At 42.9% G+C, this 12,374-nt stretch overlaps 1 protein-coding gene across 4 annotated transcripts in view; it reads right to left on the bottom strand.

The window, feature by feature from the left end:
* Positions 1 to 12,374, bottom strand: part of LOC138656145 (polyadenylate-binding protein 1-like) — a 29,984-nt gene that overhangs the window by 17,519 nt on the left and 91 nt on the right. Inside the window, exons 1-5 of one of the 4 annotated variants that reach the window (XM_069743650.1) lie at positions 11,967 to 12,307; positions 9,216 to 9,422; positions 8,126 to 8,319; positions 7,931 to 8,046; positions 30 to 166 (exon numbers count right to left, since the gene is read on the bottom strand). In XM_069743650.1, the coding sequence (XP_069599751.1) occupies positions 30 to 166; positions 7,931 to 8,046; positions 8,126 to 8,319; positions 9,216 to 9,408 (640 nt within the window). In that variant the 5' untranslated portion in view covers positions 9,409 to 9,422; positions 11,967 to 12,307. Of the gene's footprint in view, positions 1 to 29; positions 167 to 7,930; positions 8,047 to 8,125; positions 8,320 to 9,215; positions 9,423 to 11,877; positions 12,308 to 12,374 lie in introns of those variants that run through there. The other 3 variants (XM_069743648.1, XM_069743649.1, XM_069743651.1) reach the window with 3 other exon arrangements.

Here is a 12,374-nt window from a genome sequence, read left to right as displayed (position 1 = left end):
ATTCTCGTAGCTACACGATTCATATTTACCGTATTTGCTGAACAATTCCTTGAGCCGTTCATCGTCCATATTTTCTCCAAAGTTATTGATGTAAACATTAGTGTATAAAGAACTGGCAACAACTTCAGGTTCTCGTTTGTGACTGGACTTGGAATGTTCAATATACCTTTACAGAGAATGCAGACACGTTTATCCAAAATTGTTATTTACAAGCGGCAAAAAAACTCCAAACATTTAGCCCACTTTCACCCGATCAGTATTCAGTCAGTATTTGTAGCCAAAACCAGGAGAGGAACTATCAGAGGAAAAGTGTGATAGAAACACCTGCACCACTTCTGGATTTATCACCTGCTCCTGGTTTTGGCTACAAATACTGAGCGTGTGAACGTGGCCTTAGAGGGGTATTCCTATGTAGATATTTGTATATACAGTGGGGCAAAAAAGTATTTAGTCAGTCAGCAATAGTGCAAGTTCCACCACTTAAAAAGATGAGAGGCGTCTGTAATTTACATCATAGGTAGACCTCAACTATGGGAGACAAACTGAGAAAAAAAAATCCAGAAAATCACATTGTCTGTTTTTTTAACATTTTATTTGCATATTATGGTGGAAAATAAGTATTTGGTCAGAAACAAACAATCAAGATTTCTGGCTCTCACAGACCTGTAACTTCTTCTTTAAGAGTCTCCTCTTTCCTCCACTCATTACCTGTAGTAATGGCACCAGTTTAAACTTGTTATCAGTATAAAAAGACACCTGTGCACACCCTCAAACAGTCTGACTCCAAACTCCACTATGGTGAAGACCAAAGAGCTGTCAAAGGACACCAGAAACAAAATTGTAGCCCTGCACCAGGCTGGGAAGACTGAATCTGCAATAGCCAACCAGCTTGGAGTGAAGAAATCAACAGTGGGAGCAATAATTAGAAAATGGAAGACATACAAGACCACTGATAATCTCCCTCGATCTGGGGCTCCACGCAAAATCCCACCCCGTGGGGTCAGAATGATCACAAGAACGGTGAGCAAAAATCCCAGAACCACGCGGGGGGACCTAGTGAATGAACTGCAGAGAGCTGGGACCAATGTAACAAGGCCTACCATAAGTAACACACTACGCCACCATGGACTCAGATCCTGCAGTGCCAGACGTGTCCCACTGCTTAAGCCAGTACATGTCCGGGCCCGTCTGAAGTTTGCTAGAGAGCATTTGGATGATCCAGAGGAGTTTTGGGAGAATGTCCTATGGTCTGATGAAACCAAACTGGAACTGTTTGGTAGAAACACAACTTGTCGTGTTTGGAGGAAAAAGAATACTGAGTTGCATCCATCAAACACCATACCTACTGTAAAGCATGGTGGTGGAAACATCATGCTTTGGGGCTGTTTCTCTGCAAAGGGGCCAGGACGACTGATCTGGGTACATGAAAGAATGAATGGGGCCATGTATCGTGAGATTTTGAGTGCAAACCTCCTTCCATCAGCAAGGGCATTGAACATGAAACGTGGCTGGGTCTTTCAACATGACAATGATCCAAAGCACACCGCCAGGGCAATGAAGGAGTGGCTTCGTAAGAAGCATTTCAAGGTCCTGGAGTGGCCTAGCCAGTCTCCAGATCTCAACCCTATAGAAAACCTTTGGAGGGAGTTGAAAGTCCGTGTTGCCAAGCGAAAAGCCAAAAACATCACTGTTCTAGAGGAGATCTGCATGGAGGAATGGGCCAACATACCAACAACAGTGTGTGGCAACCTTGTGAAGACTTACAGAAAACGTTTGACCTCTGTCATGGCCAACAAAGGATACAGTGGGGCAAAAAAGTATTTAGTCAGTCAGCAATAGTGCAAGTTCCACCACTTAAAAAGATGAGAGGCGTCTGTAATTTACATCATAGGTAGACCTCAACTATGGGAGACAAACTGAGAAAAAAAAATCCAGAAAATCACATTGTCTGTTTTTTTAACATTTTATTTGCATATTATGAGGGAAAATAAGTATTTGGTCAGAAACAAAATTTCATCTCAATACTTTGTAATATATCCTTTGTTGCCAATGACAGAGGTCAAACGTTTTCTGTAAGTCTTCACAAGGTTGCCACACACTGTTGTTGGCCCATTCCTCCATGCAGATCTCCTCTAGAGCAGTGATGTTTTTGGCTTTTCGCTTGGCAACACGGACTTTCAACTCCCTCCAAAGGTTTTTTTATAGGGTTGAGATCTGGAGACTGGCTAGGCCACTCCAGGACCTTGAAATGCTTCTTACGAAGCCACTCCTTCGTTGCCCTGGCGATGTGCTTTGGATCATTGTCATGTTGAAAGACCCAGCCACGTTTCATCTTCAATGCCCTTGCTGATGGAAGGAGGTTTGCACTCAAAATCTCACGATACATGGCCCCATTCATTCTTTCATGTACCCGGATCAGTCGTCCTGGCCCCTTTGCAGAGAAACAGCCCCAAAGCATGATGTTTCCACCACCATGCTTTACAGTAGGTATGGTGTTTGATGGATGCAACTCAGTATTCTTTTTCCTCCAAACACGACAAGTTGTGTTTCTACCAAACAGTTCCAGTTTGGTTTCATCAGACCATAGGACATTCTCCCAAAACTCCTCTGGATCATCCAAATACTCTCTAGCAAACTTCAGACGGGCCCGGACATGTACTGGCTTAAGCAGTGGGACACGTCTGGCACTGCAGGATCTGAGTCCATGGTGGCGTAGTGTGTTACTTATGGTAGGCCTTGTTACATTGGTCCCAGCTCTCTGCAGTTCATTCACTAGGTCCCCCCGCATGGTTCTGGGATTTTTGCTCACCGTTCTTGTGATCATTCTGACCCCACGGGGTGGGATTTTGCGTGGAGCCCCAGATCGAGGGAGATTATCAGTGGTCTTGTATGTCTTCCATTTTCTAATTATTGCTCCCACTGTTGATTTCTTCACTCCAAGCTGGTTGGCTATTACAGATTTAGTCTTCCCAGCCTGGTGCAGGGCTACAATTTTGTTTCTGGTGTCCTTTGACAGCTCTTTGGTCTTCACCATAGTGGAGTTTGGAGTCAGACTGTTTGAGGGTGTGCACAGGTGTCTTTTTATACTGATAACAAGTTTAAACAGGTGCCATTACTACAGGTAATGAGTGGAGGAAAGAGGAGACTCTTAAAGAAGAAGTTACAGGTCTGTGAGAGCCAGAAATCTTGATTGTTTGTTTCTGACCAAATACTTATTTTCCACCATAATATGCAAATAAAATGTTAAAAAAAACAGACAATGTGATTTTCTGGATTTTTTTTTCTCAGTTTGTCTCCCATAGTTGAGGTCTACCTATGATGTAAATTACAGACGCCTCTCATCTTTTTAAGTGGTGGAACTTGCACTATTGCTGACTGACTAAATACTTTTTTGCCCCACTGTATATTACAAAGTATTGAGATGAAATTTTGTTTCTGACCAAATACTTATTTTCCACCATAATATGCAAATAAATTGTTAAAAAAACAGACAATGTGATTTTCTGGATTTTTTTTTCTCAGTTTGTCTCCCATAGTTGAGGTCTACCTATGATGTAAATTACAGACGCCTCTCATCTTTTTAAGTGGTGGAACTTGCACTATTGCTGACTGACTAAATACTTTTTTGCCCCACTGTATGTGTGTAGTATATTTATATTTATTTCTGTATATACATTGTGAAATCTCTGCCACTGTACCATTAATTGCAGAAAACATTTATTCGGATATATAGAACTGATTTTTAGTTGCAGACATTTTGGCAATGTTTGGATGTACCCATAAAAATTTGTGGCACACACACTGTCCTAGATACGTGGAGCCTGGTAGAACAGGGTCTGGGAACCCCAATTTTCCCTATAGCTGGCAGCGCGGTTATCCACCTTTGGGGACACTTTGTTTCTTACTTAAATGCATATATTCTTGGCTAAAATTTAGTTTTGCAATTGGGTTTCATTAAGAATGTTGCACCATTTGCCTTGTATAGCCTCAGTGTTGCTCTGTCTAGTGCTGGCTGCAGAATGGGTTAACTGAAAATCCAAGAGTGAGCTCATTCTAAGGCCGGCGTCACACTACCGTGTTTTACGGACGTAAGAGAGGTGCAGAAAATACGGATTGCATACGGTACAATGCTTCTCTATGCCCCTGCTCCTATCAGCCGTATTTTACTGATCCGTATTATACGGTCTTCTACAGCCGTAGAAAATCGCAGCATGCTGCGTTTGTCACCGTATTGCGCAAAAAATACGCCAATGAAAGTCTATGGGGGCCAGAAAAATACGGATTACACACGGACCAGCAGTGTGACTTGCGAGAAATACGCTGCGGTGTTAGAGAGAAAAGCCGGCAATTCAGCGCGGTGTACAGTAAAATCACACTGACAGGTTACAATAGAATAGGTAGAATAAATGTGTACACATAGAATAGGTATATATATATATATATATATATTTATATATATGTCATTGAGACACATATATGTATATATTAATATTTCATACAGCGCTAGATAGCTTTAAAGCCGGTAATTCAATTGCCGGCTTTTGCTATCTCCTCCCTAAACCCGACATGATATGAGACCTGGTTTACATACAGTAAACCATCTCATATCACCATTTTTTTGCATATTCCACACTACTAATGTTAGTAGTGTGTATGTGCAAAATTTGGGCGGAAACAATTGGCGTGGGCTCCCGCACAATTTTCTCCGCCAGAGTGGTAAAGCCAGTGAGTGTGGGCAGATATTAATAGCCTGGAGGGTCCATGGTTATTGCCCCCCCCCCCCCCCGGCTAAAAACACCTGCCCCCCGCCACCCCAGAAAAGGCACATCTGGAAGATGCGCCTATTCTGGCACTTGGCCACTCTCTTCCCATTCCCGTGTAGCGGTGGGATATGGGGTAATGAAGGGTTAATGTCACCTTGCTATTGTAAGGTGACATTAAGCCAGATTAATAATGGAGAGGCGTCAATTATGACACCTATCCATTATTAATCCAATAGTATGAAATGGTTAAAAAACAATATCCCATACCTTCCGATGATCTGTCACGTCCCACGATGTAAATCCATCTGAAGGGGTTAAATTATTTTACAGGCAGGAGTTCTGCTATAATGCAGCTGTGCTCCTGCCTGTAAAACCCCAGCGAATGAATGGAAAGTAGGACAATGACCTGTAGTTACCTTCATTCGCGGTGATGCACCATCTGCTGGTTGTCCTCATATGACCTCGAGCGTGGGAACTTTTCAGAATATTTTCCCAGCCTCTTCCAGATGTGCCTTTTCTGGGGTGGCTGGGGGCAGATGTTTTTAGCCGGGGGGGTGGGTGGGGGGGGGGGGGGGCGAAAACCATAGACCCTCTCCAGGCTATTAATATCTGCCCTCAGTCACTGGCTTTACTACTCTGGCGGAGAAAATTGCGCGGGAGCCCACGCCAATTTTTTTCACCATTTAACCCTTTAATTTAATATCTAGAGCGCCCAAATTTTGCACATACACACTACTGACATTAGTAGTGTGTAATATGTAACAAAAATGGGGATATGAGATGGTTTACTGTATGTAAACCATGTCTCATATCATGTCGGGTTTGGGAAGGAGATAGCAAAAGCCGGCAATTGAATTACTGGCTTTAAAGCTATCTCTCGCTGGATAAAATATTAACCCCTTCATGACCTTGGGATTTTTAGTTTTTCCGTGTTCGTTTTTCACTCCCCTCCTTCCCAGAGCCATAACTTTTTTATTTTTCCGTCAATTTGGCCATGTGAGGGCTTATTTTTTGCGGGACGAGTTGTACTTTTGAACGCCATCATTGGTTTTAGCATGTCGTGTACTAGAAAACGGGAAAAAAATTCCAAGTGCAGTGAAATTGCAAAAAAAGTGCAATCCCACACTTGTTTTTTGTTTGGCTTTTTTGCTAGGTTCACTAAATGCTAAAACTGACCTGACATTATGATTCTCCAGGTCACTACGAGTTCATAGACACCTAACATGTGTAGGTTATTTTTTACCTAAGTGTGGTGAAAAAAAATTCCAAGGTTTGCAGAAAAAAAAAATTGCGCCATTTTTCCATACTCGTGGCGTCTCCATTTTTCATGATCTGGGGTCGGTTGAGGGCTTATTTTTTGCTTGCCGAGATGACGTTTTTAATGATAGCATTTTGGTGCAGATACGTTCTTTTGATCGCCCGTTATTGCATTTTAATGCAATGTTGCGGCGACCAAAAAAACATAATTCTGGCGTTTCAAATTTCTTTCTCACTACGCTGTTTAGCGATCAGGTTAATGCTTTTTTTTAATTGATAGATCGGGCGATTCTGAGCGCGGCGATACCAAATATGTGTAGATTTGATATTTTTATTGATTTATTTTGATTGGGGCGAAAGGGGGGTGATTTAAACTTATATTTTTTTTATTTTTTTCACATTTTTTTAAACTTTTTTTTAATTTTTGCCATGCTTCAATAGCCTCCATGGGAGGCTAGAAGCAGGCACAGCACGATCGGCTCTGCTACATAGCAGCGATCTGCTGATCGCTACTATGTAGCAGAACTGCAGGTGTGCTGTGAGCGCTGACCACAGGGTGGCGCTCACAGCTACCGGCGATCAGTAACCATAGAGGTCTCAAGGAGCTCTATGGTTACTATGGAGAAGCATCGCCTACCTCCGATCATGTGACGGGGTCGGCGATGACGTCATTTCCGGACGCCCGGACGGATGCGGTAGTTAAATGCCTCTGTCTGCGTTTGACAGCAGCATTTAACTAGTTAATAGGCGCGGGCAGATCGCGATTCTGCTCGCGCCTATTACGGGCACATGTCAGCTGTTCAAAACAGCTGACATGTCCCGGCTTTGATGCGGGCTCACCGCGGAGCCCTGCATCAAAGCAGGGGATCTGACCTTGGACGTACTATCCCGTCCGAGGTCAGAAAGGGGTTAATATATATATATATATATATATATATATATAGACAGCATATATGTTGTTACGATTTTTTGAGCACATGGATCCATTGTATGTCCATATGTCGGTTTTGCAAGCCTGCGAGAAAATCTCGCAGTACGGATGCCATACGGATTACATATGGAGGATGCCATGCGCAAAATACGCTGACACACCCTGCCTACGGAGGAGATACGGACCACTATTTTGGGGACTTTTCTACGTAATTTACGGACCATATTTTTATACGCTGAGTGTGAGGCCGGCCTAAGGGTATGTGCACACGTAGAATGGTCCACTGCGGATTTACTGCGTTTTTACACCTGCGGTTTTCTGTTATGGAGCAGGTGTAAAACCGCTGCGGATCCCGCACAAAGAATTGACATGCTGCCGAATGTAAACCGCTGCGTTTCCGCGCGTTTTTTTCCACAGCATGTGCACTGCGGATTGAGTTTCCCATAGGTTTACTTTGTACTGTACAACGCATGGGAAACTGCTGCGGAAACGCTGCAGATTTTGCTGCTGTGTGTAAACATAGCCTAAGGATCCAGAAAGAGAGCTTCTAACACTTATCTGTCTATTTCTGAGCTCTTCTCAGCTGATTTATGACCACTGACCACAGAAAAGTTGAATGTGCAGGGAGGAGGAGACAAACAGCCTGTAAAAGCCAAAAGGTGCAAATTTTGTAAGGAAACTGAATTGCAAAAATGACTTTTAGCCCCAAATAAATGCAATTAAGTAAAAAAAAAAGTCCCCAGAGGTGGATAACCCCTGCCACTGGCGACATGTAAGTCAATAATCGATTGTGGATTCTTTGTGTTAGGCCGTCTTGGCACGTCTCAGTCTGTATACAGGTCGCGGTTTGCAGACCAGCCGAAGGTCTCCTGACCCGAACCCTAAAGCTTGAAATATACCTATGAGAATGTTGATTTGGGGTCCAGGAGTCCAGAAATCCCAGACACGTGAAGCCGGCCTTACATGAGGGCATACTTACACTTTCTGGTCATTTAGGATCTTGCCATTCAACGAGTCAATGGCCTTCTGGGCTGATTCGCGGGTCTCGAAATGTACAAACCCATAACCTTTAGATCCATTTTCGTCACACACGACCTGCAACACCTCATATTAATAAGGGACCTTACTACTGCACAGACCTCACACATCCGTATGTGGTGGATGACTGACTTACCTTACACGACATGATGCTGCCAAAAGCAGAAAATGTGTCGTACAGTAATTTACTATCGATGGTCTTATCCAGGTTCTTGATAAAAATGTTGCCGATCCTGCTCTTTATTACGGACGGGTTGCGCTGACACCACATAATGCGCATCGCTTTGCCATTCATGTCTTCAAAGTTCATGGTATCCAGAGCTCGCTCCGCTGGCGGGAAAGGATGGGGGACATTTTCAAAGAAAGAGACTATCAATGACTTTATCCACCTCGGTGACCTCTGCGCCCTGATAGGATGCCATGCCATGATAGGAATTGTTGATCAGCTCCAGCATTCCATGCTACAACATTTTTTACTATATTTTGTTTTGCATTAATTTTATTTAAAAAAAAATAATTTGCAAATTTTTCTTGTTCTAAAATTTTTTTAGAAATCTTGAACTGTTCATACTTTCTGCCCTTTCAGGAAGAGTTTTCAGCAGGCTCCTTATCAGCAGAGGAAGGATGACGGTAACGCTTCTACATACAGCTGATAATACAAGATCCACTAATTACAATAGGAGATGTCACAGCTGACCCTGCTCACCCTCCCTTCACAATGACACTTGTACACGCTCATTAGATGCTTTAATAAAATTATTGGACTCAGGTCTGATGACTGTAGCTATGTACACCTGTTGTTTCCTGAAACAACAGGAAGTTATAATCTATAAAAGCACCCATGTCCAGTTTGAAAGTTGCAAGATTTTTTTTATTTTTAATACATTATATGTTAAGCTAAAAAATTGCCAGAAATTAAAAAAAATATACAGTATTTCAAGCAATAAAATGTAAATTGTGTAAAAATCATTCAATGTGATTGTTTGGTTTTTATTTTTAGGTTGTCTCTCACAGGTGACGTGTACCTACGATAAAAATTTCAGACCTCTGCATTCTTTGTAGGTGGGAAAACATGTAAAATCGGCAGCGTATCAAATACTTATTTTCCCCACTGTATCTACAATCTTGTATGTCCATGATATTTGTGGAACAGTTGCAATATTTCACCCCAGCCTTGTTGCTGGCAGGGCTGCAATGTATAGCTATAGTTGTGTATTGCTTCTCACCGTCCTCCGGCTGCTGGAAATTGATGTAAGCGTAGCCAAGAGACTGACCGGTGATCTTGTCTCTGCATATGATGACTGACAAAATGTTGCCGGCAGGAGTGAACTTTTCATGCAGCATCTCCTCTGTGACCTCCGGAAGGAGATCCCCAACATACAGGGTTGCTGTACTGTGGCTGAGTGCGCTAGTGGCCATTATTAGCAGGGTCACTAAAATAAAGGAGATTGTAAGAAAAACACCTTGATAATAACATGTCAGCATTACATGGCAAGTTAAGTAAATAAGGCAGCACACTGCAGCGCTGAAAGATGCACCTGTTCACACTTAGTCTATGTTTGGATGTGCTGGTCAGGTTTTTGAAAAGCATTACATGGCAGTCACACGCCAAAGCTGGCCATGCACATTAGCCGCAGCCTGACCATAGCTTATCTACACCCCGAACAAAAGGACATTCAACAGGGCGGATCATTCTCTGCCCCCGTCCTCTGTTCAGGGTGAAGCTGGGGACCCCGATACACAGTATAAGGCCTGCCGATCCCGCCAAAGTCAGACAACATTTATCTAATGTGTATGAGCAGCTTTAAAGGGGCTATCTGGCGCTGTAACATTGATGGCTTATTCTTCGGAGAGGTCATCAATGTCTGATTACTGGGGGTGCGACACCCGGTACCCAACCGATCGTGGCGGTGGCGGTGGCGGCTGGAAGTGCTGAGTTGTGGCTCTGTCCAGAACAGCTCCATCGACAGTATAGTGGCCACGGCCAGGTACTGCACATGCCTTCTCTATTGAATAGTATGTGCATGTGTCACTATTCTGTAGACAAAGCTGTGCTGTGCAGCTCCATAACTGAGCAGTTCCGGCTGCCGACGACACCAGGAAGGGCTGATCTCCGGGGGTACTTACCAATCAGACATTCATCACCTACCCTAAGGATAGTCCATCAATGTTAAAGTCCCAGACACATGCTTTAAAGAACTGGTAGATTTCACCGCTTCACTAAAACAAAGTCAAATTGACATCTTGGTTTTTTTTATTCTTGTATTTATGGGTAAATATAATTTTTACAGTAAAATGTAATTTAGTATGTTGAGCCGTTTGGTTTCTACAGCCTCTATGTATCACAGTACATGTAATACTGCAAAACGAGGTAACTGTGAATCCACCAGTGAGCTCATCTGAAGGCCGAATAATTAATTGTCCAAGTTAATTTACACATCAATAATAAAACATACTGATCAGCTAGGCAATTATTAAACTGCGTGCTAAATCAAAGAGTGTTTTGATTCTTTTCAATAAAAAGTTATAACTTTATTAATACAGACAAATACAAAAAATAAAACAATGCCTTAAAACCGTACAGATAAATGTAATGGCAGGTAGGTGTAGAGCAAAATATAATACTAGTGAGGGAGCAAGAGATAAAATAAACATTCCTGGATACAACAAATTTTTCAACAATAGAGCATGCTGAGAAAATACCTCCACTAACTTCAAATCACCAATTGATGAGGAATTTCAATATTAAAGTCATCTATTTACTTATAATTATACTGACTAAAGCGAGATGAAGAAATAGAGGCTCAAACCGCATGCTCTATTGAAATGTTGCTAAATAAATCCTGAACCAAAGTGCTATCAAATGTATGCACTTAGTAATGATAGTGCTTAAAATATGGATTAAACACCCGTACATATGCTGATAGATATTTTCCTTTGTTACAGAGCGAGGGTCTTCAGGTGGGTTACCAGAATAATAAATTATTCCAACAACCTGTGTGTTTATTTCATTAAAAGACTTTGTAATAATGTGTGTGTTTTTTTAACCCTTTACTACTATTGGATTAATAATGGATAGGTGTCATAATTGACGTCTCTCCATTATTAATTAGGCTTAATGTCCCCTTACAATAGCAAGATGACATTAACCCTTCATTACCCCATATCCCACCGCTACACGGGAATGGGAAGAGAGTGGCCAAGTGCCAGAATAGGCGCATCTTCCAGATGTGCCTTTTCTGGGGCGGCTGGGGGCAGGTGTTTTTAGCCGGGGGGGGGGGGGGGGGGCAATAACCGTGGACCCTCTCCAGGCTATTAATATCTGCCCTCAGTCACTGGCTTTACTACTCTGGCGGAGAAAATTGCGTGGGAGCCCACGCCAATTGTTTCCGCCATTTAACCCTTTAATTTAATAGCTAGAGCGCCCAAATTTTGCACATACTAACATTAGTAGTGTGGAATATGCAAGAAAAAATGGTGATATGAGATGGTTTACTGTATGTAGACATGTCTCATATCATGTCGGGTTTAGGAAGGAGATAGCAAAAGACGGCAATTGAATTACCGGCTTTCTGCTATATCGCGCTGGATGAAATATTAATATATATACATACATGTGTCTCACTGACATACATATATATATATATATATAGACAGTATATATGTTTTTATTATTTTTTGAGCACATGGATCCATTGTACGGCTGCCATACGGATTACATACGGAGGATGCCATGCACAGAATACGCTGACACACCCTGCCTACGGAGGAGCTACGGACCACGATTTTGGGGACTTTTCTGCGTATTACAGCCGTAAATTACGGAGCGTATTGTCTTACGCCGAGTGTGACGCCGGCCTGACATGTGGCGCTGATTAGAGAACTTACGATTCTAGAATTCTTCACTTTCCTCCGCAAAGATTTCAGGTTGTGCCGACTTTGGACTCACAGACTCTGCACAATATGTCGGTAATCACCTTGTTCCTATCTTGTCTCCAGTCAGATCCTGATGGCGGCTCCTGGTAAACTGTCACTGTCAGGGCACAGCATGGCCGCCTCATGGTGCCAACTGATGCCCACGCGAGGAGCGGGCAGTTACTACGGGGCCGACACGTGTCTGGATCCCCCTTATAATAAAGCATTTTATGCCATAAATGTGCACCAATCAAATAAGACTTCTCCTTTCTGGATCATCACTTATTATATGTTTACGCACTTGTGTGCTCGTGCCTACGGCAGGACGATGGGGGGAGGGGGGGCGGCACGGGAGCAAGTTTTCTTTCTGGTCTTTTTTTTTTTTAAATTAGAGTCCGGAGCCGCCTCCCCCCGCCCCCCGGGCTCCTCCCCCCGCCCCGGGCCCCTCCCACTTCCCGCCTCCTTGAAGA

This window comes from Ranitomeya imitator, unplaced genomic scaffold (assembly GCF_032444005.1).
Source record: "Ranitomeya imitator isolate aRanImi1 unplaced genomic scaffold, aRanImi1.pri SCAFFOLD_235, whole genome shotgun sequence".
NCBI classification, from domain to species: Eukaryota; Metazoa; Chordata; class Amphibia; order Anura; family Dendrobatidae; genus Ranitomeya; species Ranitomeya imitator.
This window is presented reverse-complemented; position numbering and strand designations above follow the sequence as displayed.